The sequence below is a fragment of the Carettochelys insculpta genome, chromosome 2 (genome assembly GCF_033958435.1).
Source record: "Carettochelys insculpta isolate YL-2023 chromosome 2, ASM3395843v1, whole genome shotgun sequence".
Taxonomy (NCBI): Eukaryota; Metazoa; Chordata; order Testudines; family Carettochelyidae; genus Carettochelys; species Carettochelys insculpta.
The window spans coordinates 271,776,799-271,802,811 of NC_134138.1; the positions used below are offsets into that span (position 1 = coordinate 271,776,799).

Consider the following 26,013-nt stretch of genomic DNA (forward strand, 5'->3'; position numbering starts at 1 on the left):
AGCCTTTTCAGGTGCATAGATCTGGGCCTCACTCCCACTTTGCCTTGGGGCCTGTGGTGGCTGTTGTCCCAGCTCATTATAGCCAATAACCAGTCTGATATGTGAGTACTGCTGCAATGAAAAGGCAAACATACCATCTTCTCACCAAAATTGCAGACACAGGACAGTTTACCTAGTAGCGTGCTGGATTCTTGCTTTTCTCCTAGTTTAAAGAAAGCAAGTCCTTTAAAGAAAATAATAAGCAGCCATAACAAAGCAAGAAGAAATCTGGGCTGAAGCAAAATGCCGTGTCTAGATTCTGGTCTCTATTATACAGGAACAAATCCATTGACTTCAGCAGTTACTCTGGATTTACACCTGTGCAATTGAGGTTAGTATTCAGTTTGATTCCCATCTTGTCTGTACAGAAAAGTTTCCCCACTTTGGCTACCTCTTGTGCTTCTGCTGGCATAGCTATTTATGTACAAGAAGGAGAATAAGCTGCAGAAGGCACCTTGATAACAATATAATGGAATGCAGCCCAGGCCTGGAGGAACTCCCTAGTGTAGATAGTTAGACCAGAAAAGCTGCATTCAAACTGGTATACTATGAGAGGTGATGGTGGTGATCACTTGTTAACAAGTATGATCACCTTCCATGGAAGCTGGGGATCCTCACATGGCTTATAAGGCCTATCCTTGAGCCACAAGTACTATTACAGTGAGTACAGATGTTTCCAGGTATGGCAGGAGGCTGCTGACCAACAGCAGGAGTATCAATGTTATACTGACTCAGATCACAGGTGTTGTCAGAGTTGCCACCAGTGTGGTGCTCTGCTCTCTCCAATGTATCACTCGGCTCCGTGCGTGTGTTCCCTCTGTGTGCTGCCCCGGCTCTGCAGATTGCTGACAAAGCAGACCCGCGGAGAACCCCCAAGGACCACAGAGTCTAGTAAGGTGCGAAGGCACGTCGGCCAGGTTTATTGCCGTATTGGACACAATAGTAGTTCCCTGTAGACTCCTCAGTATAAGTCAGGGCATACTACAAATATGCACCCATGGTCAATGGACTCGGCTCAGTCAGTGGTGGGACTTTCCACTGCCCCCTTGGCCGGACCCAGACCACATCCCAGAAGTACATTTTTATACACAGGTACAAACAATTCACACATCACTCCTGACGTATTGAGGTACAACCCTTCAACGTAGTCAGGTGCCGCCTCTCACCTTGTACATGGTGGTTCGAACAAAACAACTCTATCCATCATATTACCCTTCTGCCCCATCATTGGGATGTTTCGGCCTGTTCTTTCTTATCTGTGGAATTTTCCAGGGTTGGGTGTTCTGGTACCATGTTCCTATTTCAATATGCTAGGTAGATAGGTTTATGCAACATCAACCCTCTTCTTGCCAAATTCTGTGAGCAATGCATTCCTTTAGCTCACAGCTGCACTTTGCTTTCTGTTACCAAAGTTTTGACCATTACTTTGGTTCAGGCCTAAGGCTTCATACTGGGCCTGTACTTACTACAACAGGCAATGATGGCTGTATGTCACTCAGGTTGGTTGCTGTTTAAGTTGTCAAGAGGTTATGTATATTCCTAGTTCCAAAATTTAAAGAGTTTCTTACATTTTCAGTGGCTGCAATGTGGCTAACCAACCAAGAAGAACAGAGGCAAGACTATTTTTAGGGCACCTATTCTAGCCCCTTCCAAATATTGGTGTGCAGATTGGGTCCTAAAATGGACTGCTCAGTCATGCATGCACCTACTGAAATGCTTGACCTGCCTCAGTCCTCAAGTAAGATGACTGAATCACACAAACACCACACATGTGTCGGCTTGTGACTATGTATTTCCATATCTCACTGTCCTGTTCCCATCACCATTCGCTGATCATCACCTGACAATTGCCTTGTGCTAGGGTTGTTTTCCCCAAACTGGAAGACGCCTGCGTGGGACTTTTTTTAAAGTGGAGAAACTGGTGCACAACAGTCAACACACTGTCTTTGACAGATAAAGGGCTTGGAAGCAATGGTATGGACACCACAACTACTGGAAATCCTCTAAAACTACTGAAAATCAGCTGCAGCCTTAATCCGCCTGCACATCTGTTACAACATTACACATCAGTTTCACCTCCGCCGTGCAGTTATCCACCATATGCCTTGCCATTGAGAACTTCTTGGACCACACTTTGTCCGGAAACTTGCCCTTGATTGTTCTGCCATGTGGTGAATCTAAGGGAGTACATGACTCCAGCGTCACTCTTGGGGGCATTGAAACACACAAGCCTCTCCACCACTACAAAGTGGTGATCCACAGAGAGGAGGCTGATGTTTAAACACCAGCACAAACCACAGTTTTTAGTTCTATAAGCTACACCCAGACTAGGAGAACTTTGCTGGTAGAGAATACCAATAATCCCGTACTGGTAAAGCTCTCCTAGAATACACACAGGTAAGGGTTGTATCGATATCTCAATATAAGTAAATAAATCATGATTCTGTCCATGATAGTTGCAGTGGTATAAAACCTGTGTGTCAGCCTGGCTTTGTGACTGATTCTTCTTTCACTTATTGGCTACGTCTACACGTGAAGCCTACATCGAAGTAGCTTATTTCAATGTAGCGACATCAAAATAGGCTATTTTGATGAATAACGTCTACACGTCCTCCAGGGCTGGCAATGTCGACGTTCAGCATCGACGTTGGGCAGCACCACATCGAAATAGGCTCAGCGAGGGAACGTCTACATGCCAAAGTAGCACACATCGAAATAAGGGTGCCAGGCACAGCTGCAGACAGGGTCACAGGGCGGACTCAACAGCAAGCCGCTCCCTTAAAGGGCCCCTCCCAGACACACTTGCACTAAACAGCACAAGATCCACAGAGCCGACAACTGGTTGCAGACCCTGTGCATGCAGCATGGATCCCCAGCTGCAGCAGCAGCAGCCAGAAGCCCTGGGCTAAGGGCTGCTGCCCACGGTGACCATAGAGCCCCGCAGGGGCTGGAGAGAGAGCGTCTCTCAACCCCTCAGCTGATGGCTGCCATGGCGGACCCCGCTATTTCGATGTTGCGAGACGCGGATCGGCTACATGTGCCCTACTTCGATGTTCAACTTCGAAGTAGGGCACTATTCCATCCCCTCATGGGGTTAGCGGCTTCGACGTCTCGCCGCCTAACGTCGATGTTAACATCGAAATAGCGCCCAACACGTATAGCCAAGACGGGCGCTATTTCGAAGTTAGTGCTGCTACTTCGAAGTAGCGTGCACGTGTAGACACAGCTATTCAGGTGTAAATTCAGAGGAACTCCACTGAAATCTATCACAAAGCTCTTCACTAGGGAAGAACTGGTAGTTAATAGCAGGGAAATGGGCGTTTAGTGCTTGTGCCAGCAGGTGGCGCTAGCTGAGTGAAGGAAAACACAATTCTGTTTGGTTCCTTGAAGTTTATTTCCCTTGACAGAGACAGCTTAGTCCAGTGTTTCCCAAATTTATTTGGCCACGGAACCCTTTTAAATATAAAAAAAATTGTGGAACTTTGTTTCCAGGCTCTACCTCCCCACAAGCCCCCAAATACGCACCCCATCTCTAGGCTTTACCCACCTCATCCCTCAGCCCCCTAGTAGAAGGCATCCTTCAGTCTGCATAGACTATGGATCGCGCCCTTTAAAGTTTCAATTGAGGACGTCATTTACAGCGTCTATTGTGACTATGAAGACCCACACGAGAGTGACAGTCCTTGCTGCATCTCTTGTAGATGTAGTGGGTGTCTGGCAAGTCCTTATTGTGCTTTTTGTGCTCTCACTTCTCCTCTGCTAGCTGTCTGATCTTCATCTCGCCCTTCTGAAGGCCCTTGTGTAACCCCTGCCTCCATCTGCTGCGGTCGTCTGCTAGATCTTCCCAGTTGTCCAGCTCGATGTCTACCTCTCTGAGGTCTCTCTTGCAGACATCTTTGTAGCACAACTGGGGGCGTCCGGGAGGTCTTTTGCCAGAGGCTAGCTCACCATACAGGATGTCTTTTGGAATCCTTCCATCATTCATCCTGTGGACGTGGCCTAGCCAGCGGAGTCGACGCTGCCTGAGGAGGGTGTGCATGGTTGGGATTCCAGCTTGCTCAAGGACGGCAGTGTTGGTCACTCTGTCCTTCCATGATATTCCAAGGATGCTCCTGAGGCAGCGCAAGTGGAAGACGTTCAGCTTCTTTTCCTGACGGGCATACAGGGTCCAAGTCTAGCTGCCATAAAGGAGGGTGCTGAGGATGCAGACTCTGTAGACTTGCATTTTGGTGTGAGTGTACAGCTCGTTGTTATTCCACACTCTCTTGCTGAGTCTGGACAGAGTGGTGGCTGCTTTTCCGATCCTCCTATTTAGCTCAGTGTCCAATGACAGGGTGTCAGTGATGGTGGACCCGAGGTAAACAAACTCGTGGACGACTGCTAACGTATAGTTGTCAATGCTGATTGATGGGGATTCAGCAACATCCTGACTGAGTACGTTTGTCTTCTTTAGGCTGATGGTAAGCCCAAAGTCCTTGCACGCTTTGGAGAACTGATCCAGCAGTTTTTGAAGCTGATCTTCTGTGTGAGACACTACAGCAGGATCATCTGCAAACAGCATGTCTCTGTTGAGGACTTCTCGCACCTTAGACTTAGCTTTCAGCCTTGCAAGGTTAAACAGTTTCCCATCAGATCTTGTGTGCAGCAAGATGCCCTCTGTTGAAGATCCAAAGGCATGCTTCAGGAGGAGTGCGAAGAAGATCCCGAACAATGTCGGAGCAAGCACGCATCCTTGTTTGACGCCGCTCCTGATTCTGAAAGCATCCGATAATGTGCCGTCATATTGGATGGTTCCTCTCATGTCTTCATGGAATGACTGGATCATCTTGAGTAACCGTGAAGGACAGCCTATCTTGTGGAGCAGTTTGAACAGACCATCCCTGCTGACCAAGTCAAAGGCCTTGGTCAGGTCAATGAAGGCTATGTAGAGTGGCTTTCTCTGCTCCCTGCACTTCTTCTGCAGCTGCCTTAGAGAGAAGACCATGTCAACAGTAGACCTCTCTGTGCGGAATCCGCACTGCGATTTGAGGTACACCCTCTCAGCAATCTTCTGGAGTCTGCCAAGGATGACGCGAGCGAACAGTTTACCAGTGACGCTTAGGAGGGAGATTCCACGGTAATTGTTGCAGCTGCTTCTGTCTCCTTTGTTCTTATACAACATTACAATGTTAGCGTCGCGCATATCCTGTGGAACCTCACCCTCTTTCCAGCACAGGCACAGTAGCTCATGTAGGGGTTCCAGGAGTGTGTCCGCGGCACATTTGATTACCTCTGGTGGTATATCATCCTGGCCAGGGGCCTTTCCTGCTGCAATGCTGTCGATGGCTCTCTTCAGTTCATCCACAGTCAGTTCTTGATCCAGTTCGTCCATTACTGGTAGGAGCTCGACAGCATCGAGGGCTGCGTCAACCACAACGTTCTCGCATGGGTACAGCTCGGAGTAGTGCTCAACCCAGCGCTCCATCTGTTTGACTTTGTCAGCAATGACTTCACCAGATTTGGATTTCAGAGGTGCCATCTTGTTCTGGGTGGGTCCTAATGCCTTCTTCATACCCTGGTTCATTCCTCTGGGATTACCAAAGTCGGCACAGGTCTGGATGCTGCTGCATAGCTGGAGCCGGTGGTTGTTGGCACAGCGCCTGGCTGTCTGCTGTACTGTTCTTCTGGCCCCTCTAAGTGCTTGCTGGGTACTCTGGCTCAGTGAGCGTTTGTACTCCAGGAGTGCAGCACGCTTCTTTTCAATGACTGGAATCATCTCATCAGAGTTAGCTTTGAACCAGTCGTTCGTGTTTCTAGCTCTTCTTCCAAACACTGACAAGGCCGTGTTGTAAACTGTATCCCTCAGATGTTGCCATTTGGATGTCGCATCGGCACCCCTAGGGCCGCTGCGCAGATTTTCCTGGAGGGTCTGTCTGAACTTTTCAGCTTTCTCCGAGTTTGCGGTCTTTCTGGCATCAATGCGGGGCCTTCCAGCAGGTTTAGAGCGGTACAGCTTCTTGGGTCTCAGCTTGAGCTTGGAGCAAACTAGCGAGTGATCTGTGTCACAGTCAGTACTATGATAGCTGCGTGTCAGAAGGACACTTTTAAGGTTATTACGCCTAGTGATGACCACATCTAGTTGATGGAAGTGCTTCCAGCGTGGGTGTCTCCACGACACTCTGTGCTGTGGGTTCATTTGGAAGAATGTGTTTGTGATGCACAGATTGTGGTACGTGCACAGTTCAAGGAGACGCTGTCCACTGTCATTCATTTTTCCCACACCGAAGTGTCCTAAGCAGGAAGGCCATGAGGCCCAATCAGCTCCAACTCTTGCATTGAAGTCACCCAAGATGTACAGTTGTTCACGAGCAGGTATTTGTGCTACAGGAGCACTAAGCACATCATAGAACTTGTCTTTTACTTCTGGTGTAGTGTACAGGGTTGGAGCATAAGTGCTGATCAGGTGGACGGGAACGGCGCAAGTTTGAAGCGTGATCCGAAGAAGTCTTTCTGATCCGCCCATGACTAAATCAACCATTTGTAGAAGGGTGTTTCTGACAGCAAAGCCAATACCATGTTGTCTGGGTTCTTCTTGGGCTTTACCCTGCCAGAAAAAGGTGTAGTCATTTTCCTTTAGAGATCCCGAATCTGCGAGTCGCGTTCTCTTGCAGTGCAGCGATATCAACTCTGAGCCTCTTCAGTTCCTCGTTGATGACAGCAGTCTTGCGGGTGTCACTGATGGCCTGAAGATCTTCAGTCAAGCCAGTCAGCATGGTCCGCACATTCCAGCAAGCAAGCTTAAATTGTTGATGTTTCTCATTTATTGTTGATTTTCTTATTGATTTGCCTGGTGCCCAAATTTCAGTCACTTGTCAGGTTCAGGAACCTTAAGCCTCAAGCATCCAGTGAGGCAGGTGAACTGTGGCGGGACAGTACCCTATTGGCTGGGGGCTGCCCAGCTTGAGGCGGGCGGTGACTGTCCAGTGAGATGCAAGGATCTCTCCCACCATCGAAGGCAACCCCTGGCGCTTGTTCTCTACGCCAGTCGAGCAAGAGCTTATAACCGGTATCTGTTGCCTCCCGTGTTGATGCAACGCTGTTCAGCGATGCCAGAGTACCTCTCCGGGCGCACACCTGGGCACTTATTATGGAGACTCTGGGCTGCCCAGACACCAGTGTCCCCGTCTCGGCTTTACTGTTATAGTCCAAAGGAGAGGATAACCTCCACGTCTGGTACCAGCTCAGCTGCAGGCGTTGCTGGGACAGTGCCAGAAGTTGACACCGAGCTGCCTTCGGACTCCACTCCGGATTTTCTGTCAGGGTTTACTCCCTTAGCCTTTCTCCTTCCCAGGATAACCCACAAGGCAGTGGGGTGTGGAGAATGTGGTTAAGGATCCCGCTACTTCATACCTCTGTCACTGCGAGTCACCATAGCTCCCTGTGGAGCAATGACCTCATATCCCCAGGACCCTCCTCCCCACCTTTCACCGCCCCTCACCCCAGCTACCATCACCATAGGACCCTCCCCAACCCACTACCCCCATCTGCTCCCATGTCCGCCCTCCTCACTGCACTGGCCCCAGCTTCTCTCAGTGCCCCCACGTCCACCTTCCCCCACCGCTCTTCAGGCTCTTCTCTTCAGAGACTCCTTTTCCTGGTAGTGCTGCCTTGCAGGGCGCAGGTGGAACACCATACCTGAAAAGGACAACAAACCCGGGGCTCCTCCCTCGGCAAACTCCCAGAGGCAAACTCCCTTCCCTGTTAGCTGCTGCCCCCAGTTTGCTGGGAGCTCCCTTCTTATAGAGAGCGCTGCTAGCTGGTCAGGCCTGGCTCAAAGATTTGCCTCCAGTCTAATCAGCCCTTGAAGGCTCACCTGGCAGGTAACTCCCCCAATTCACACCTTGCAAACTGCTCTTCTGTGCACAGCACAAGCTCAGGTACCTAGGCATCTGATCAAGCTGCAGACAGACAGACATTCACCCACCAGCTCACCACACAGCCCCCCAAATCCCACACTCACCCAAGCTCCTCTAAGACACTTTGCCCAGAGGCAAACTCCCTTCCCTTTTAGCTGCTGCCCCCTGTTCGCTGCTCACCCCTTGTTCGCTGGGAGCTCCCTTCTTATAGAGAGTGCTGCTAGCTGGTCAGGCCTGGCTCAAAGCTAATCTGCCCCCTAACCCTAAACTTTACCTCCCCGTCCCTGAAAACCAGCCCCCCCCATCCCCAGGCTTAACTCCCTAAGCCCCAAAACCACCACCCCCATCCCCAGGATTAACCCACCATAGTGCTGGCTGAGGAGCCTACAGTGGGTGGTCACATACACCCAGCAGAAGTAAGGCTGGCATGGAAGTGTTCCGCTGGTGGGGGTGAGCCGAGCCATGCTCACCCGGAGGGGTGTGACCACTTGGGTAGTGGGTGAGGGGCTCTCTGAGGCTCCCTGTTCTGCCGTCACTGAAGTAATGGAGCTGAATTCAATTGGTTTAATGGCCGGATCCCTCCCACCACTCTGCTGGCCATTAAGCCAATTACATTTAATTCTACTGTTTCAGCAGTGGCAAGGCAGGGCAGGGCAGGAGGCCACAGAGGAATTGTCTCGTGGAACCCTTGTTTTCACTTTGTGGAACCCCGGGGTTCTGTGGAACACCATTTGGGAAGCACTGGCTTTGTCAATAATCCTTTTTATATGGTTCAGAAGTTTTTTGTTGTCAATTTCACATTGTTTCGTTGCTGTTTGTCAGTGTCCAGTTTAACCTGGAACTTGCTTTCCGGCTGGCTGATCTGTAAATGCAGAAATGCAGTCCTTGACATGTTCTGTTCCCTTCTTTTTACTTATTCCTTGCACTTCTTGTGCAAAAAAACATAGTATGAGACTGCTGTTTTCTTTGGCACTTACCCTGTTCTTTCATCTAGGCTGACTCTTTGGCCTGCTTGTTTACCCACTTGGGAACTGAATTATTGCCTTATGTGATTTTCCTTTGTATTTAATTTGCAAGGAGTGGCTGCCAGCTGAGATGACCCTAAATCAACTTTGACATACTTGCTTATGAGATGTGACCTCATTGACTCCCCTTGTGGATTTGCTGCTTAGGGTTCTATGTTTGAGTTTTAGCTGGACAAACACACACTGAGCTAGGACTGCTACCAGGATTTTGTTAATTGGATAAGTGTAATCTAGTATTTCCCCACTAAAGCTATGTTTACACTAGGCAAAGTAAGATGACTGCAGAAATGTAATTCTAGCTATGGCAATTGTCTAGCTAAATGGATATATCTGCATTTGGCAAACTTGGATGTCTGTACTGGGGAAGGTCAATGGGAGAGTTTCTCCCACTGACCTCCCTTAATCCTGGTGTAATGCAGACAGACCTGGGTTGTCAGCACCAGCGATAAAATCTATTAACATAGTGGGTAAAGCCCTGTGCCCTACCACATGCGCTAAAGGCCAGCTGGCTCTTAGCTAATGCTGTAGAGCAGAGAGCTTACTTAGATCGCCTTTATCTCATGTGGTAGAGCACAGGGCTTTAGCCCCTCTGATTTCAAATTCTGTCCCAGGTGGAGGGGTAGCTCAGTGGTTTGTGCATGAGCCTGCTAAACCTAGGGCTGGGAGGTCAATCCCTAAGGTGCTTGTCATGATCAGGGATGGGGGCAAATAGATGCCAGTGATGGTGCTTGGTCCAGCCACAAGGGCAGTGGGACTTGATGATCTCTAAAGGTCCCTTCCAATTCTTAGAGGTGGGTGTGTAAAATCCCTGGTGCTAGCAACCTGGATCTGCCAGCATTACAATTGGTGCACTGGCTGGGAAGATCTGCTGGGAGGTCTCAGAAACTCAGCACATGCTTTGTCAGCCTGGAGAAGCGCATAGTACCCAGAGACATTGAGACCTCATACTAGAGTGAGTAAAGTCTCTGCTCTACAGCCTTGGCTCAGCACCACCTGGCCTTTGGCACAGGGCTTTAGCCCCTATGATCACAGATTCTATCCCTGGTGCTGGCGTTCTGGGTCTGTCAGCATTGCACTTGCATGTGCATTTTGGTAAAGTTTTTGCCTGATTTGTCTAATGTACATATTGTAGGGGCATTGTCAGCACATGATGACATATATAATATTGGTTGAGGTACAGGAGAATGAGCCCTTGGTCTTCTAATTAATATGGTTAGGCCTGCATCCTCAGCACCCTCCTTTATGGCAGTGAGTCTTGGACACTGTACGCCTGCCAGGAAGAGAGGCTAAACGTCTTCCACTTGAGCTGCCTCAGGTGCATCCTTGGAATATTGTGGAAGGACAGAGTGTCCAACACCACCGTCCTTGAGCAAGCTGGAATCCCAACCACACACACCCATCCCAGGCAGCGATGGCTCCGCTGGCTTGGCCACATCCACAGGATGAATGATGGAAAGATCCCAAAAGACATCCTGTATGGCGAGCTAGCCTCTGGCAAAAGACCTCCCGGACGCCCCCAGTTGCGCTACAAAGATGTTTGCAAGAGGGACCTCAGGGAGGTAGACATCAAGCCAGACAGCTGGGACGAGCTGGCAGATGATCACAGCAGATGGAGGCAGGGACTACATAAAGGCCTTCAGAAGGGTGAGATGAGGATCAGACAGCTAGCAGAGGAGAAGCGAGCCCACAGAAAGCACAGTAAGACCTGCCAGACACCATTACACATGCAACAGATGCAGCAAGGACTGTCACTCTTGTGTGGGCCTTCACAGTCACAGTTGACACTGCAAATGATGATTCCAAATGGAACTACGAAGGGCGCGATCCATAGTCTACGTAGACTGAAGGATGCCTACTACTTCAGAAGTGGGTCTGTCCCACGAAAGATCATCACCTATTAAATTATTCTGTTACTCTTTAAAGTGCTACTGGACTGGGTTTCTTTTTTTTTTTGTTTTGTTTTGATATTACAGGAGTGCTTCCCTTCCTTTGGTATTCGTAATTATCTCAGGCAAGACACTTAATACCCACTACCCTTCACCCTGCTCCTTCAGTTCCATGTATTTGATTTGTCAGTTTTTACTGCAATTTTGTTTTTGGACTTTTGTACTATATAACTGAGTCTGTCCTGGAAATGCTATGGATCTGAAGAGAAATGCCATGGATCTGGGTATGTCCAATGAAAGCTCATCACCTAATAAATCATTTTGTTAGTCTTTACAGTGCTACGTGACTGCTGTTTTGAATTTTGTTAAGACTCTAAGAACATAACAGCAGCCATACAGGGTTAGACCATAGGCCCATCAATCCCCATATCCTGTCTTCCAACAGTGGCCAATGCCAGGTGCCCCAGAGGGAATGAACAGAACAGGGAATCATCAAGTGATCAATTCCCTGTCACCCATTTCCAGCCTCTTGGAAGCAGAGCTTAGGGACGCCATCCATGCCCATCCTGGCGAATAGCCATTGAAGGACCTATCCTCCATGAATTTATCTAGCTCTTTTTCTAAACTTTACTAAAGTCTTGGCTTTCATGACATTCTCCAGCAAGGAATTCCACAGGTTAATTGTGCGTTGTGTGAAAAAATGTTTCCTATTGTTAGTTTTTAACCTGCTGCCTATTAATTTTATTTGGTGATCCCTAGTTCTTGTGATGTGAGAGGGAGTAAATAACAATTCCTTATCTATTTTCTCCACACCAGTCATAATTTTATATACCTCTCTCATATCCCCCTTAATCGTCTTTTTGCAAACTAAAAAGTCCCAGTCTCATTAATCTCTCCTCATATGGCAGACGCTACATACCCCTAATAATTTTTGTGGCCCTTTTCTGAACCATTTCCAATTCCAATATATCTTTTTTGAGATGGGGGGACCACATCTGTACACAGTATTCCAGATGTGGATGTACCATGGATTTACATAAAGGTAATATGACATTTTTTAGTCTTATTATCTATTCCTTTCTTAATCATTCTCAGCATTTTGTTCCCTTTTTGACTGCCACAGCACACTGAGTGGATGTGTTCAGAGAACTATCCACAATGACTCCAAGATCTCTTTCTTGAGTGGTAACAGCTAAGTCAGACCCCATCATTTGTTAAGAAACCCAAACTGGGCCACACTTGCATGGTTTTGGAGATCATTAGAAGCTTGAAATTAAGTGTAGTTTCATGGAGAGACTCACAAAGTTTCTAGAATTTTTTGAGTGAACTTGGACACAATTTCAAGCTGTCCTAGGCCCAGTGGTGATTTTCCATCATAACCACCAAGAATTTGCAGTTTTTCATGGCTTTGATATGAAACCTGGTGAAATATGAAAGATTCCAGCTGAATTTAGCTTTGAAATCAGATCAGCCCTCAAAAAAAAGGCCACAGATAAGGTTCTTATGCCTAACGAAGTATAACCACCAGATTCTGTGTAGCTTTTTTGTTTTTGTTGTCATTAAAACCCATGTGACTCATGTTCATTCTTTTCTTTATAGCAGTCCTATTTTTCTACTGTAAAGATCATCTATACTGTGGGATACAGTGCATCTCTCTCCTCCCTCATCCTGGCAGTGACTGTTCTTATTGCATTCAGGTAAGTTCATGAACATTTGCATTGGGCCGACAAAAGAAAAGAAACTAAACAGACATCAGGTTAATGGAATATGCTGGAAGCTATGGGCAGATTGATTTATGGATTCATACCTGACAGACATATCTCTTAGCTGACGACACAGTTTGCATTCAAATTCAACTGCGACACTCATCACTATTGAAGCAAACATGGTGATTGGGCATGAGAGATCTTGTCTGTACTAGACATTAGTGCAGCCAGACTTTCATAGCTGTTGAGCATCTCCAACTCCCACAGAAGATGCTGAGCTGAAGCCGCATATCATCTCTGCAATGCAGCCTCTAAATGTAATCCTGTGCCAATTTGATAGGAAAACTCTCTTGATACTCCCAGGTCTTGCTGCTCTACTCTCTGCTTCTTGGGAACGGTGTTAGCACAGTCAGTGTTACATCAGTGAAGGTTTTTTTTCCAAATTCAGACTCCAATCAGCCACTGAGTTCAATGTGAGTAGCGTTAGGCCACAGTGGAGTGCTAATGAGAACACCACCCTAAGGAAGCCCATACATGAAAGAAAAGTTACCTGTCTCTTATCCCATCTCTTCATTTTGCTGCCCTTCCTTCTCTTCCTACAGAAGACTCCGCTGTCCCAGAAATTACATCCACATCCAGCTCTTTCTCACCTTCATCCTGAAAACTATTGCCGTTTTCATTAAAGATGCCATACTGTTCCAGAAGGAAGACATTGACCATTGCAGCTTCTCCACAGTAAGCATTTGAAAAGGAGACTGAGATTTGAACACTATTTGGTATCTTTGTATATCATTAATCTCTTGCCACTGTTTGCTTTTGTATATGGCACCTGCAATTAAAATTTGCTTTTCCTGCTCCTTAGACTGAATGCAAGATATCGGTGGTTTTCAGTCACTATTTTATGACAACTAATTTCATGTGGCTGCTGGTAGAGGCTCTTTATCTGAACTGTCTGCTGTTATCATCCTTTCCTCATGGAAGACGATATTTTTGGTGGCTGGTTCTGTTTGGATGGGGTAAGTGAGGACTGAAGGGGTACGAGAAACGATCAGGTTATCTTTAAGGTCTTGATCTATTGGCCACTGAGGTCCATGAGAGGATCCTGACTGAACAGTATTACAAAATGGATGAACCTCAAAGGGTTCTACTGCTTGGGCCAGTCTGGGTGCAGCACTGGAAGCCAATAACCCCCCGATATTTAACCCTGGCTTTTCCAGTAGCTACCTATGTGGTCTTGGGCAAGTCATATTGGCCAACGTGCCTTGATATCGCCATCAGCGGATAATGAAATATGTCTTTACCTAATCTGTACCATGCCTATCAATATTACCTTCTGGAAGCATCATGAGAATTTATTCACTGGTGTTTATGAAGTGTTTACAGGGATTATGGAACTAGATAAATGTCACTGCCCAGCCCTCTGCCAGGCCAAAAATGGAGATCCTTACATCAACTTTCACCCACATCTGAAGGACATTAGGCCTATGTGTACACTAGCCCCACACCCTTCAAAAGGGGGATGCTAATGAGACACTTTGGGATATGCTAATGAAGTGCTGCAATGACTATGCAGCACCTCAATAGCACAATGGTGGCCGTGGCACTTCAGAAATGCTGCTTTTGATCACATGTGGCTCATCTACATGGGATCCTTTTCGAAAGGACCCTGCACACTTCAAAATCCCCTTATTACCAGTTGGTTATAGGAATAAGGGGATTTTGAAGTGTGCAGGGTCCTTTCAAAAAGGACCCCATGTAGGCAAGCCATGCATGATCCAAAGAGGCACTTTCGAAGTGCCGTGGCCACCATTATGCTAATGAGGCACTGCATATTCATTGAACAGCCTCATTAGCATATCCCAAAGTGTCTCATTAGCATCCCCCTTTTGAAAGGTGGGGGCTTGTATAGACATAGCCTAGCTGAGACAGCTATTCACATGATTAAATATTTGGTATAGGAGTAAGAGATTGCTGGGCCAGGTACACCCTGGAGGTACTATGCTATTTTGATACTCACTGATACATCCCTTTGAATCTCCAGAGTGCCGCACAAATATTAACTTCGTTTCATAGTGTACATTGGGAGGCTTCCCTTTATATTTATGCAGCTCATCATAACCTCATTAGGTAAAATGCAATTCTTGTTATACATAATGGTCCACGTACAGGGTATTCTTTTTGGTCAGTAGAGGAGTCCCATACGATCATGGTGGGGTTGCAGTAGATGGGATGGAAATTGAATTTGGAATAATTAATAAAATTGGGAAAAAATACCAGTGTGTTAAATTGTTTCTACAGGTTTCCCAATGATTTTTACTATAGCGTGGATATTGGCAAAGCTATATTTTGAAGACACTGCGTAAGTTGGAGCTTCATACTGAATTACATATTGCAGTATTGCATTTTTAACGTTATGATTGGTCCCAACCCTGTAATTTTCTCTGTGCTGGGCTAGCATCCCATAAAAGTCAATGCCTTACAATTTTATACTCATTTTGCACAGGTGTGAATGTCTTCACAAATGCTTTGCAGTGGAGGATCACCCCTTAACCCTCCTTTTTAAAAATTAGTGATGAGCACCAAAACTGTTTAAAAAGGAAATGTTTATGGGTAAAATCCTGGCCCCACTGAAGTCAATGGCAGGGTTGCTTTGAGTTTAGTAGAACCAGAATTTTATTTTGTGTTCTTTTCCAGTCTGGTAAAAGGATTAAGAAACCTACTTCAAGCTCCCCAAAGCCAATTTGCCTCTTGAATGGAAACTCTGAAAAGACTGGGGCTAAATGAAGATGTAAAAAAAAAAAAAGAAAAAGCTTGTACTGTAGTATTTTCTTTTGCAAAATCGAGAGTCAAATGCTGACAGAGTATACTTCAGGGAAATCAAGGGACACTGATGACAAAATGGTAACTACAGAAGAAAGCTACAGTGGTTTCTATATCATCTGAAACATGGAATATACTGATATAGCCTTATAAATTAGAGTTAGCCAGATGACCACTCATCAAGAGTGTGGGCAAGTTGCCTAAGGTCCCATGAAGTTTGTTTACAGCCATCAGTCCTAGCTCTCAGGGCTCTGTGCTGTTATTTAGCTCTAGTGTCCCCCAAATGTCCAGTAAGCAGTGGAAGTGTTGGTAATGCTGCTAGACAATGCTGAGCTCCTGTGGTTCAGCGAATTCTCTGGTTCAGCAAAAGGCAGGTACTAGGGATGCTGAATAAGAGAGGCCCAACTTACACATTCCATCTTTAAAATGAGGCTGTAATCAATCTATTCATAATTCTATTGACCCTAATGTGTTTTTTCTCTGTGCAACTGTATTCCACTGGCTATATATAGCTATGTGAAAGTAAGTGCTACTTTTCCAGATGCTGGGATATTAACCAGGGCTCGCCTTACTGGTGGCTAATCAAAGGACCTATTATCATTTCTATTGGGGTAGGTGTGATATTTCTCAGTTTGCAAATATGAATTGAAAATAAAATGATTATGGGTGTGGGAAAGGGCTTGAGGCTTGATTCGTATTACCTGACCTACTGCTTCCAAGCTGGACAAGACGCTGGAACATTGAGAGACTAAAGTGCTAAAGGTGAGTCCTGTTAAATCTCAGAGTAAATAATTCTTTCTAAGGGTACGTCGACACTTATAGGAAGACTGATGTGTTGCCAGTCAATCTTCTGGGGTTAAATATATCCACCTTGTGGGGATGCGCTAAATGGAACTGTCATGGTGCCCAATGACAACTCAGGTACTCCTGTCATTCGCAAGGGAAGCTGACAGGAGACTTTCTCCTGTCATACTCCTGCTGTGTGGATAATGGCAAAAATCGATTTTAGATAAGTCAACTCCAGCTATGCAATTCCCATAGCTGGATTAGCATGTCTAAAATTGATTTCACCTCCCAATATAGACCTGGCCAGGGATTTGCCATTCTCATTTAAGCTAGTGGAAGCAGTTGTGTGGTCAAAGTTCTTGGAAATGCACGAGTTGAACAAAGAGCCTGGATTTAGTGAAGCATTTAAGCGTGCACTTGGGAGAATACGGGCAGGGTCCTATGGAATTTTGGCTCTTGTCTAAGCTGATAAAAGCAATACTGGTCCTGGAGCCGCACATTTACTGGAGATTCATAGTTGTTTGTGGCTAATGGGTAAGGTGGCACTTTTACTCCCAATAAACAGTTAATGGGTGAAGTGCACTAATATGGAATTAAAGCCATTGCAAATGGGTGACTTCATTGGATGGCAGCCCCAGCTGCACATAAATAAGGCATATTTAGGGCTGCTGAGGGGGGTGAATGTGCAAGATAGAGCAGTATGAGTGCAAAATAAAAATCCCTGAATTATCAGCTTTGTTCTGCTGTGATGCTGTTTTTAAATACCCTATGCTTTCAGTGTATTTTTGCCTCATTGTGTTTGGCTCACATTCCCCTGTGTATGCCAAATAGGAGTGAATGCCAAATAGGCAAGCATGGAAATCATTAACTCCTCATACATGAATGAAATGAAGTGACAATGTTTGGGGAGAGATGGACATCATTAAATCAAAACAGCCATTCACCCTCATCTGAAAGATAAACAGATGCACACTATGCATGGCATGTAAGGATAAATTTGCTGCTGGTATAACATAGAGCATCAATTTTGGTTTCAGTGGAGCTGTGACAAATTACTCTGGCAGAAAATTGGACCAGTCCCTTCTAAAGTTCAGTGCAACAACTATAATTGCTCCAAATCAGAAAAATTAAGGGTGCTGCAAACTATAAAGTAATGACTGATTACTCCAGGGATTAACAAATATGGTTGCTTAGCCATGATGCTCTTCCAGAGACAACACAGCAGAATTATATGCAACATCTTCAGAAATGCTCTGCTGCTGTCTCCGTTAGACAGAAAAAATCCTAGTTAAGGCTGGTTTTATTTTACTGCTCTCATTGTATCTGCAATAATGGCTAATAACGATGTAAGTCTCAAGTATCGGAGGGGTAGCTGTGTTAGTCTGGATCTGTAACAGCAACGAAGGGTCCTGTGGCACCTTATAGACTAACAGAAAAGTTTTGAGCATGAGCTTTCGTGAGCACAGGCTCACTTCATCAGATGCATCTGATGAAGTGAGTCTGTGCTCACGAAAGCTCATGCTCAAAACTTTTCTGTTAGTCTATAAGGTGCCACAGGACCCTTCGTTGATGTAAGTCTCAGTAATTTTTCACAGGCATGTTTGGCAGTAAAAAGTAACATAACCTTCTTTCTTCCCAAAACAATGGAAACAGGTCAACTTTATTCTTTTTATCAACATCATCAGAATCTTGCTGAAAAAGCTGGACCCAAGACAAATCAACTTCAATAATTCATGTCATTACAGGTAATCCCGTGCCACACACAATGTGAGCAATGCTTCTGGCTGTGATACTTTCCAAATGGAGACCCTGAATCAGAAATTAAAGGACATGCCCAAGGCCACAGGATAGAAGCATTTCAGAACCAGGTTTAGCATTTAGGCTATGTTTAGACCGTGTGTGCTATTTTGGGTTACAGCGGTATCCCTAAAGAGCAATGCCTTATCTTTTTCCCATGACAGTAGTCAAGTTTCCTTACCCCTCATCATGACAGCGGTTATGGAACTCTCAAGCTGCGTCTACACGTGCACGCTACTTCGAAGTAGCGGCACCAACTTCGAAGTAGCGGCACCAACTTCGAAATAGCGCCCGTCGCGGCTACACGCGTCGGGCGCTATTTCGAAGTTAACTTCGACGTTAGGCGGCGAGACGTCGAAGTCGCTAACCTCGTGAGGAGATAGGAATAGCGCCCTACTTCGACGTTCAACGTTGAAGTAGGGACCGTGTAGACGATCCGCGTCCCGCAACGTCGAAATTGCTGGGTCCTCCATGGCGGCCATCAGCTGGGGGGTTGAGAGATGCTCTCTCTCCAGCCCCTGCGGGGCTCTATGGTCACCGTGGGCAGCAGCCCTTAGCCCAGGGCTTCTGGCTGCTTCTGCGGCAGCTGGGGATCTATGCTGCAGGCACAGGGTCTGCAACCAGTTGCCAGCTCTGTGGATCTTGTGTTGTTTAGTGCAACTGTGTCTGGGAGGGGCCCTTTAAGGGAGCGGCTGGCTGTTGAGTCCGCCCTGTGACCCTGTCTGCAGCTGTGCCTGGCATCCCTATTTCGATGTGTGCTACTTTGGCGTGTAGACGTTCCCTCGCTGCGCCTATTTCGATGTTGGGCTGAGCAACGTCGAAGTTGAACATCGACGTTGCCAGCCCTGGAGGACGTGTAGACGTTACTCATCGGTCGCAACATCGAAATAAGCTATTTCGATGTTGGCTGCACGTGTAGACGTAGCCTCAGGCTGTGTCTACACGTGCCCCAAACTTCGAAATGGCCATGCAAATGGCCATTTCGAAGTTTACTAATGAAGCGCTGAAATGCATATTCAGCGCTTCATTAGCATGCGGGCGGCAGCCGTGCTTCGAAATTGACGCTCCTTGCCGCCGCGCGGCGCGTCCAGACGGGGCTCCTTTTCGAAAGGACGCTGCCTACTTCGAAGTCCCCTTAGTCCCACGTGGGAATAAGGGGACTTGAAGGCTACGTCTACACGTGAAGCCAACATCGAAATAGCTTATTTCGATGTAGAAACATCGAAATAGGCTATTTCAATGAATAACGTCTACACGTCCTCCAGGGCTGGCAACGTCGACGTTCAACTTCGACGTGGCGCGGCACCACATCGAAATAGGCGCTGCGAGGGTACGTCTACACGCCAAAGTAGCACACATCGAAATAAGGGTGCCAGGCACAGCTGCAGACAAGGTCATAGGGCGGACTCAACAGCAAGCCGCTCCCTTAAAGGGCCCCTCCCAGACACAGTTGCACTAAACAACACAAGATCCACAGAGCCGACAACTGGTTGCAGACCCTGTGCCTGCAGCATGGATCCTCAGCTGCCGCAGCGGCAGCCAGAAGCCCTGGGCTAAGGGCTGCTGCACACGGTGACCATAGAGCCCCGCAGGGGCTGGAGAGAGAGCATCTCTCAACCCCCCAGCTGATGGCCGCCATGGAGGACCCAGCAATTTCGACGTTGCGGGACGCAGATCGTCTACACGGTCCCTACTTCGACGTTGAACGTCGAAGTAGGGCGCTATTCCGATCCCCTCATGAGGTTAGTGACTTCGACGTCTCGCTGCCTAACGTCGAAGTTAACTTCGAAATAGCGCCCGACGCGTGTAGCCGCGACGGGCGCTATTTCGAAGTTAGTGCCACTACTTCGAAGTAGCGTGCACATGTAGACACAGCTGAAGTAGGCGGCATCCTTTCGAAAAGGAGCTCCGTCTGGACGCGCCGCGCGGCGGCAAGGAGCGTCAATTTCGAAGTGCGGCTGCCGCCCGCATGCTAATGAAGCGCTGAATATGCATTTCAGCGCTTCATTAGTAAACTTCGAAATGGCCATTTGCATGGCCATTTCGAAGTTTGGGGCACGTGTAGACACAGCCTCAGAGTAGTCCCTTATTTTGAATTTAAATGGCACCAAGTTTGAAATAAGATTTTTCGAGATAATTTACACAATTTGCATTGCGTGTCTTGTGTAAATTATTTCGAAGTACACATGCCGTCTAAATGTAGCCAAAGGGTTGCCTGGTACCAATTCTGTTGTTAAATTCATTAGGCTGCACATCTCTCATCATCATCATCATCAACAACCATGGGCTCAGCGCCAGTTGGTGTCTGATGTCTCTCTCACTATTTCCTTCCATCTTTCCCTGTTGAGTGTGGGGTGACTTAGTTTCTGTAGACTAGCTCCACACCAATCTACTATATCATCTACCCATTCTCTGTGGGTTCTGCCTCTCCTGTTCGAATCATCCATTATGCCAAATACTAACAGAACTTTTATTCATTGTTATTCAAAAAGTCAGAATACCAAAGCACAGACAAAGAAAGGAAGAAAGAAAGAAAGAAAAGTGGGTTATGGTATGGTACCTTCATGTAAATGACAACCATTGGAAACCAATCCCCACACATAAAAACCTGATTTTGCAGTCTTAGGACTGAAAAATCTGTATCTGGGTCTCTTTTTTAACCCATTGATCATCACTCATGTCTGAAGAATTTATAGTTCACCTGTCCAACAACACTTCAGAAGAATGACTTTTTTTTTGCCTCTTCCTATTTCCTTCCTTAGACGTCTCTCAAAATCAACACTGCTTCTCATTCCGTTGTTTGGGACACATTACATTGTCTTCAACTTTGTCCCTGAAAAAATCAGTCTGGGAGTCCGGCTGTACTTAGAACTCTGCATTGGCTCTTTCCAGGTAAGCCTACTGAATTGTTGTGTCAATGCTTACCCTGGAGAGACCTAATTTCTGTGCACATTCAAGTGGGACTGTGATTTAGACTCTGTCCTGGATGCCACTTCTTTGAAGGTGGTGGAGTTGCACAGAACCTCTTTGTTGCAATGGCTGACTTATGGTGGGGTGACTCAGACCTTCACAGTTAAAGTCTATAGGAGATCAGCCAGTGGCTATCAATGTCTCACTTCTAAAGAGTAAGGGGTAAACTGAGTCCCCAGTCCCAGCCGCTATACATGGTTCTTGCAGTGTATAAGCCCTTAGATGAACCACACAAGGTCAAAGTAGGATTTCCCAGTGCAGGAATCAATGCCCACATGGTAGACCCCAGAATAGGAAGTGCTCCAGTGGCATTGGCTGCTGGATATTCTGAGCAGTGAGAAGGCTGCCTTAAGTTAAAGCAATCCTAGGGCTGCCGTGGTTTACGCTGGGGGCTGTTTTGCCTGCCTGCTTCAGTCCAGCATCTGAACAGCATAAAGGTGTCGCTACCCCTTCCATGAGACTCTGCCCCAGAAAGGCTAGTCGCTATGATCCCACAGCTCATCCCTCTTTGCTTTTGGCTGGAAGTGCTATTTTCCACTGGTCACTGATGAGCCCGTGGCCTTTTCAGCTGTGTAAGTCAATGGAGACCTATGAGCTCTGATGCGGCTTGAACCCATCATGTTCCCAATGGTGTCCCTGTCACATTCCAGCCCAGGTAATTCCATTCTTCCTGTCTGAGCTCACCCTGCAGTTTCGGTCTCCTCTCTCAGTTTCCTTCTTGGGGGTTGTCCATCATCATTACATTACCTGGAAATGTAGGTAAAAAAAAAAACCAAAAAGGGCCAAATCCTCAACTGGTGTAAACTGGCATAGAACAATTGACTTCAGTTGTGCCATGCAGATGTGCGCCAATGGAGGCTCAGGCCCAAAAACACTCTAGGGCTTGATTCTGATCTCAGCTGTTGGACACAAGGCATAACTCGAGTGATTGCAATGGAGTATTTGTTTGGTGTAAAGCCACTGTATGCGACATAGCAGCCTTCAACTTCCTGAAGGGGGATTACAAAGAGGATGGAGAGAGACTGTTTCAGTGGTGACAGATGACAGAAGGAGGAGCAAAGGTCTTAAGTTACAGCGGGGGAGGTCTAAACTGGATATTAGGGAAAACTATTTCATCAGGAGGGTGGTGAAGCACTGGAAAGGGTTACCTAGAACAGTGGTGGAAATTCCATCCCCAGAGGTTTATAAATCCCATTTTGACAAAGCCCTGACTGGGATGATTTAGTTGGGGTTGATCCTCCTTTGAGCAGGAGGTTGGACTTGATGACCACCTGAGGTCTCTTCCAACCCTAGTATTCTGTGATTCTATGAGACAAGAATCAGACCCACTGTGTATTATATCCAGGCAGTGTGATATAGAGATAAAGCTAACAATTTGGTATTTTGAGAAATAAAAATAAAGCTAAACGGCGACTGGAAAGCGGTATGATCCAGAACACTGTCTCCTAGTGGAGTTCAGGGTGCATTAGATGATTTACACTCCCTGAGGATCTGGGGTGACAGCATGTTTAGCTTTTGAAAGACCTGTGATTTTGACCGCCATGTTGAGGATATAAAACCAGATTCATTCCTGGAAGAGCAGATTAGCAGCTGGCATAAACTGGGGTGAGTTAACTGTTTTCGATGGAGTGATACTAGTTTACACCAGCTGAGAATTTGGCTGACGAACTGTATGACCTGACTTCACTCATTTTAGAATATTTTATGTTCACGCCAGTTACGGATATGTGTCTCACTGCAGACTGATGTAGCTGAAACAGCCTTTTAAAATTGTGCTATCACTTACCTGTTTTGCTTCTTCAGGGGTTTATTGTAGCCGTTTTGTACTGTTTCCTTAATAAAGAGGTAAGAGAACTACATTCCCTACTTTATTACTTGTTTAAACGGAAGCCATGCAGAGTTAATACTTAATTTCACACTGGCAGGTGATCAAATGTTCTAATTCAGCACCATTGTCTAGTGACAAGGGAATTAATGCTGCAAATTATCTCCTTGTATTGTCTTCATGAGAAATGAGGCCACCTAGTGGGCACAACAGTTGTTGCTATTTTGTTTTGAATTTAATAAGACATTATTACAGTTCTGTTTATTATTATAAACAGAAAATTTACCCAGCATTATTTGAGTCTTTAACTCATTCTTTTTTGTTTTGGGAAAGTAAAATGAAAATGTTCAGGCTTTATTTAACTCATTGCTCTCGGGTGATTCTGGGGACAAGAGGTTCAGCAGGCGGGCTGTTCCAGGAGGAGAAAGGATTGCCCCAGCCCTCTGTCACTGCAGCAGCTTGGGACCAGGTGATGAGCACCTCTCTGTGGCCACTGTAGCTTCAGTAGTCACAGAGGGACCTACCCTCTATGAATGTATCCTACTCTTTTTTTGAACTCGGCCATAGTTTTGGCCTTCACAATAACCCATGGCAACAAAATTCCACAGGCTGACTGGGCAGTGGGTAAAGTAATATTTTCTTTCATTAGTTTTAAACGTTCTGCTTTTTAATTTTATTGGGTGCCCTCTAGTTCATGCATTGTGTGAAGTGGTAAATAACACTTCCTTATTTATTGTCTCCAGACCGTTCATGATCTCTATCGCACCACTGCTTATGGCTATCAGTTATTAGCTGTATAGTGATTCAGTGCCAACAGTTGTGCTAGAGATTATATAAATAGAGAGTAAAAGAAAGTCACTCTCCAAAGAGCTCTGCATTGAAGTAGACCTGGACACTCAGGGTAGGAGGCTGAGTTTAAAGTACAAATGGAAAGAGCAGAGTGTATGTGAGCAATGGCACGTTAATACCAAATACCAAAATTGTATTCCAGTATTTCTTTGTGTGGTGCTTTAGCTGCCATGGGATAAGCTAAACATGAAACAGAGAGAGATGGATGGGACGGTGGGGGAAGGAAGGAAGGAAAGAGGCATAAAGCTGAGGTAAAGATGTAGTTAGGAAGTGGGTAAGTGAAGTTGGGAGAAAACAACCAATCAGCACAGGCGAGAAAAAGCATGAGTGAAAACCACAGGTGGTAGCCAGATGACATCATCCAGGTGGGCCAGACCCTGCTGCTGCACCAGCTAAGTCTCCTCTGTCTGCTCTTGACTGACTGACAAGGATTCCCAAAAACAGTTACGGATCCGGTCTGGAACTCTGGCTCTGAATCATTTACAACACTGGAAAAGTTTGGACCAGAGTCTACACTTAGTGGTTTTACCACTCTAAAGCTACGTCTACACGTGAAGGCGACATCGAAATAGCTTATTCCAATGTAGCGAAAGCGAAATAAGCTATTTCGATGAACAGCGTCTACACATCCTCCAGGGCTGGTGCCGTCGACGTTGAACGTCGACGTTGGGCAGCACCACATCGAAGTAGGCGCTGCAGGGGAGCGTCTACATGCCAAAGTGGCCCACATCGAAATAAGGATGCCAGGAACAGCTGCAGACAGGGTCACAGGGCGGACTAGCACTTCCCGGGCAACAGCTAGCTGCTCCCTTAAAGGGCCCCTCCCAGACACACTCAGCCTGCACAGCACGCGGTCTGCAGAGCCACAGGCACGCACACCCCATGGAAGCAGTATGGACCCCCAGCAGCAGCAGCAGCAGCAGCAGCAGCAGCAGCCAGAGGTCCACACACCCGCCCCTGGAGGAGCAGTGCTTGCCCTGCTTAGTGCCATGCAGGAGGCAGCTGACCATCTTTTATTTGTGGAAGAGAAGCTGCCCCAAGTGGATGAAGAAGCAGCCCCAGACTTTGCTGCCCTCTGACCCCCGCCCCCCCCGCCATACACACTGCCGTCTGTGGAGCTACCCCACGAGCCCCGACTGGTGGGAGCGGCTCGTGCTCGGCGAGTGGGACCATGACTGCTGGTCCAGAATTTCCTCATGAGCCAGCAGACATTCCTGGAGCTCTGCCAGTGGCTCACCCCTGCCTTACGGCACCAGGACACCTCCATGCGACGTGCCCTCACCGTCGAGAAACGGGTCGGCATCGCTGTCTGGAAGCTGGCCACTCCAGACAGCTACCGATCCGTGGGGCAGCAGTTTGGCATGGGCAAGGCCACCGTTGGGGCTATCCTCATGGAGGTAAGAGGACCCGGGGGGGGGAGCCCTTGGGGGGGAGCCCTCGGGGGAGCCTGGGGGTAGAGGGCCAGACACACCCTGCACACCCCTCACTGGTGCTCTCTCATGTCCTTCCCCTGCAGGTCGTCAGCGCAGTCAGTGCCCTGCTCCTCCACAGGCTCGTGCGGCTTGGGGACCCGGATGCTGCCATCGCGGGGTTTGCCAGCCTGGGCTTCCCAAATTGCTTTGGGGCTCCGGATGGGACCCATATCCTCATCCGTGCCCCGGAGCACAGAGGAGGATGCTTCCTCAATAGGAAGGGATACCACTCTCTGGTCCTCCAGGCCTTGGTGGACAGCCGGGGCCGCTTCCTGGACATTTATGTTGGCTGGCCTGGCAGCACCCACGACGCCCTGGTGTTCAGAAATTCAGGCCTGTGCCACCAGCTGGAGGCGGGGACCTACATCCCCCAGCGGGAGATCCCTGTGGGGGACACCACCATGCTCCTCTGCGTCATCGCAGACGCGGCGTACCCCCTTCGGCCCTGCCTCATGCACCTTTACACGGGCCATGTCACAGCCAGCCAGGAGCGGTTCAACACGCGCTTGAACCATGCGCACCAGTGGTCGAGCACACTTTCTGCCGCCTCAAAGGGCACTGGAGGTGTCTCCTCACCCGCCTGGATGCAGGCCCCACCAACATCCCCCAGGTTGTGGGTGTGTGCAGCGCACTCCACAACCTGGTGGAGAGCAAGGGAGAGGCCTTCTTCGAGGGCTGGGCTGTGGAGGCTGGCAGGGCCGACGTCCAGCCACCCGCTGCCCCCAGTCGCCAGGTCGACCCTGAGGGGATCCGGGTCTGGGAGGCCCTGCGGGCCCATTTTGACCAGGCTGTGGGGTGAACGCTGGCAGGGCCAGCTGCGGGTGAGCCACCCACTGCACCCCGCCATCCTCCACAACACTCCCTGCCCCCACACCCACACCACAGAGCACCTGAGAGCACACACCCCCCCACTTTTCAATGAAATAAATGGAAATGTTGTTTC

The 26,013-nt window shown here is 47.5% G+C and overlaps 1 protein-coding gene across 1 annotated transcript in view; it reads left to right on the top strand.

Annotated features, from left to right (window-relative positions):
* GHRHR (growth hormone releasing hormone receptor) overlaps positions 1-26,013 on the top strand; it is a 96,206-nt gene that overhangs the window by 59,697 nt on the left and 10,496 nt on the right. Inside the window, exons 7-14 of the mRNA XM_074985520.1 lie at positions 12,445-12,542; positions 13,154-13,286; positions 13,414-13,567; positions 14,850-14,910; positions 15,913-15,982; positions 17,811-17,902; positions 20,717-20,846; positions 22,728-22,769. Of these exons, the coding sequence (XP_074841621.1) occupies positions 12,445-12,542; positions 13,154-13,286; positions 13,414-13,567; positions 14,850-14,910; positions 15,913-15,982; positions 17,811-17,902; positions 20,717-20,846; positions 22,728-22,769 (780 nt within the window). The remainder of the gene's footprint in view (positions 1-12,444; positions 12,543-13,153; positions 13,287-13,413; positions 13,568-14,849; positions 14,911-15,912; positions 15,983-17,810; positions 17,903-20,716; positions 20,847-22,727; positions 22,770-26,013) is intronic.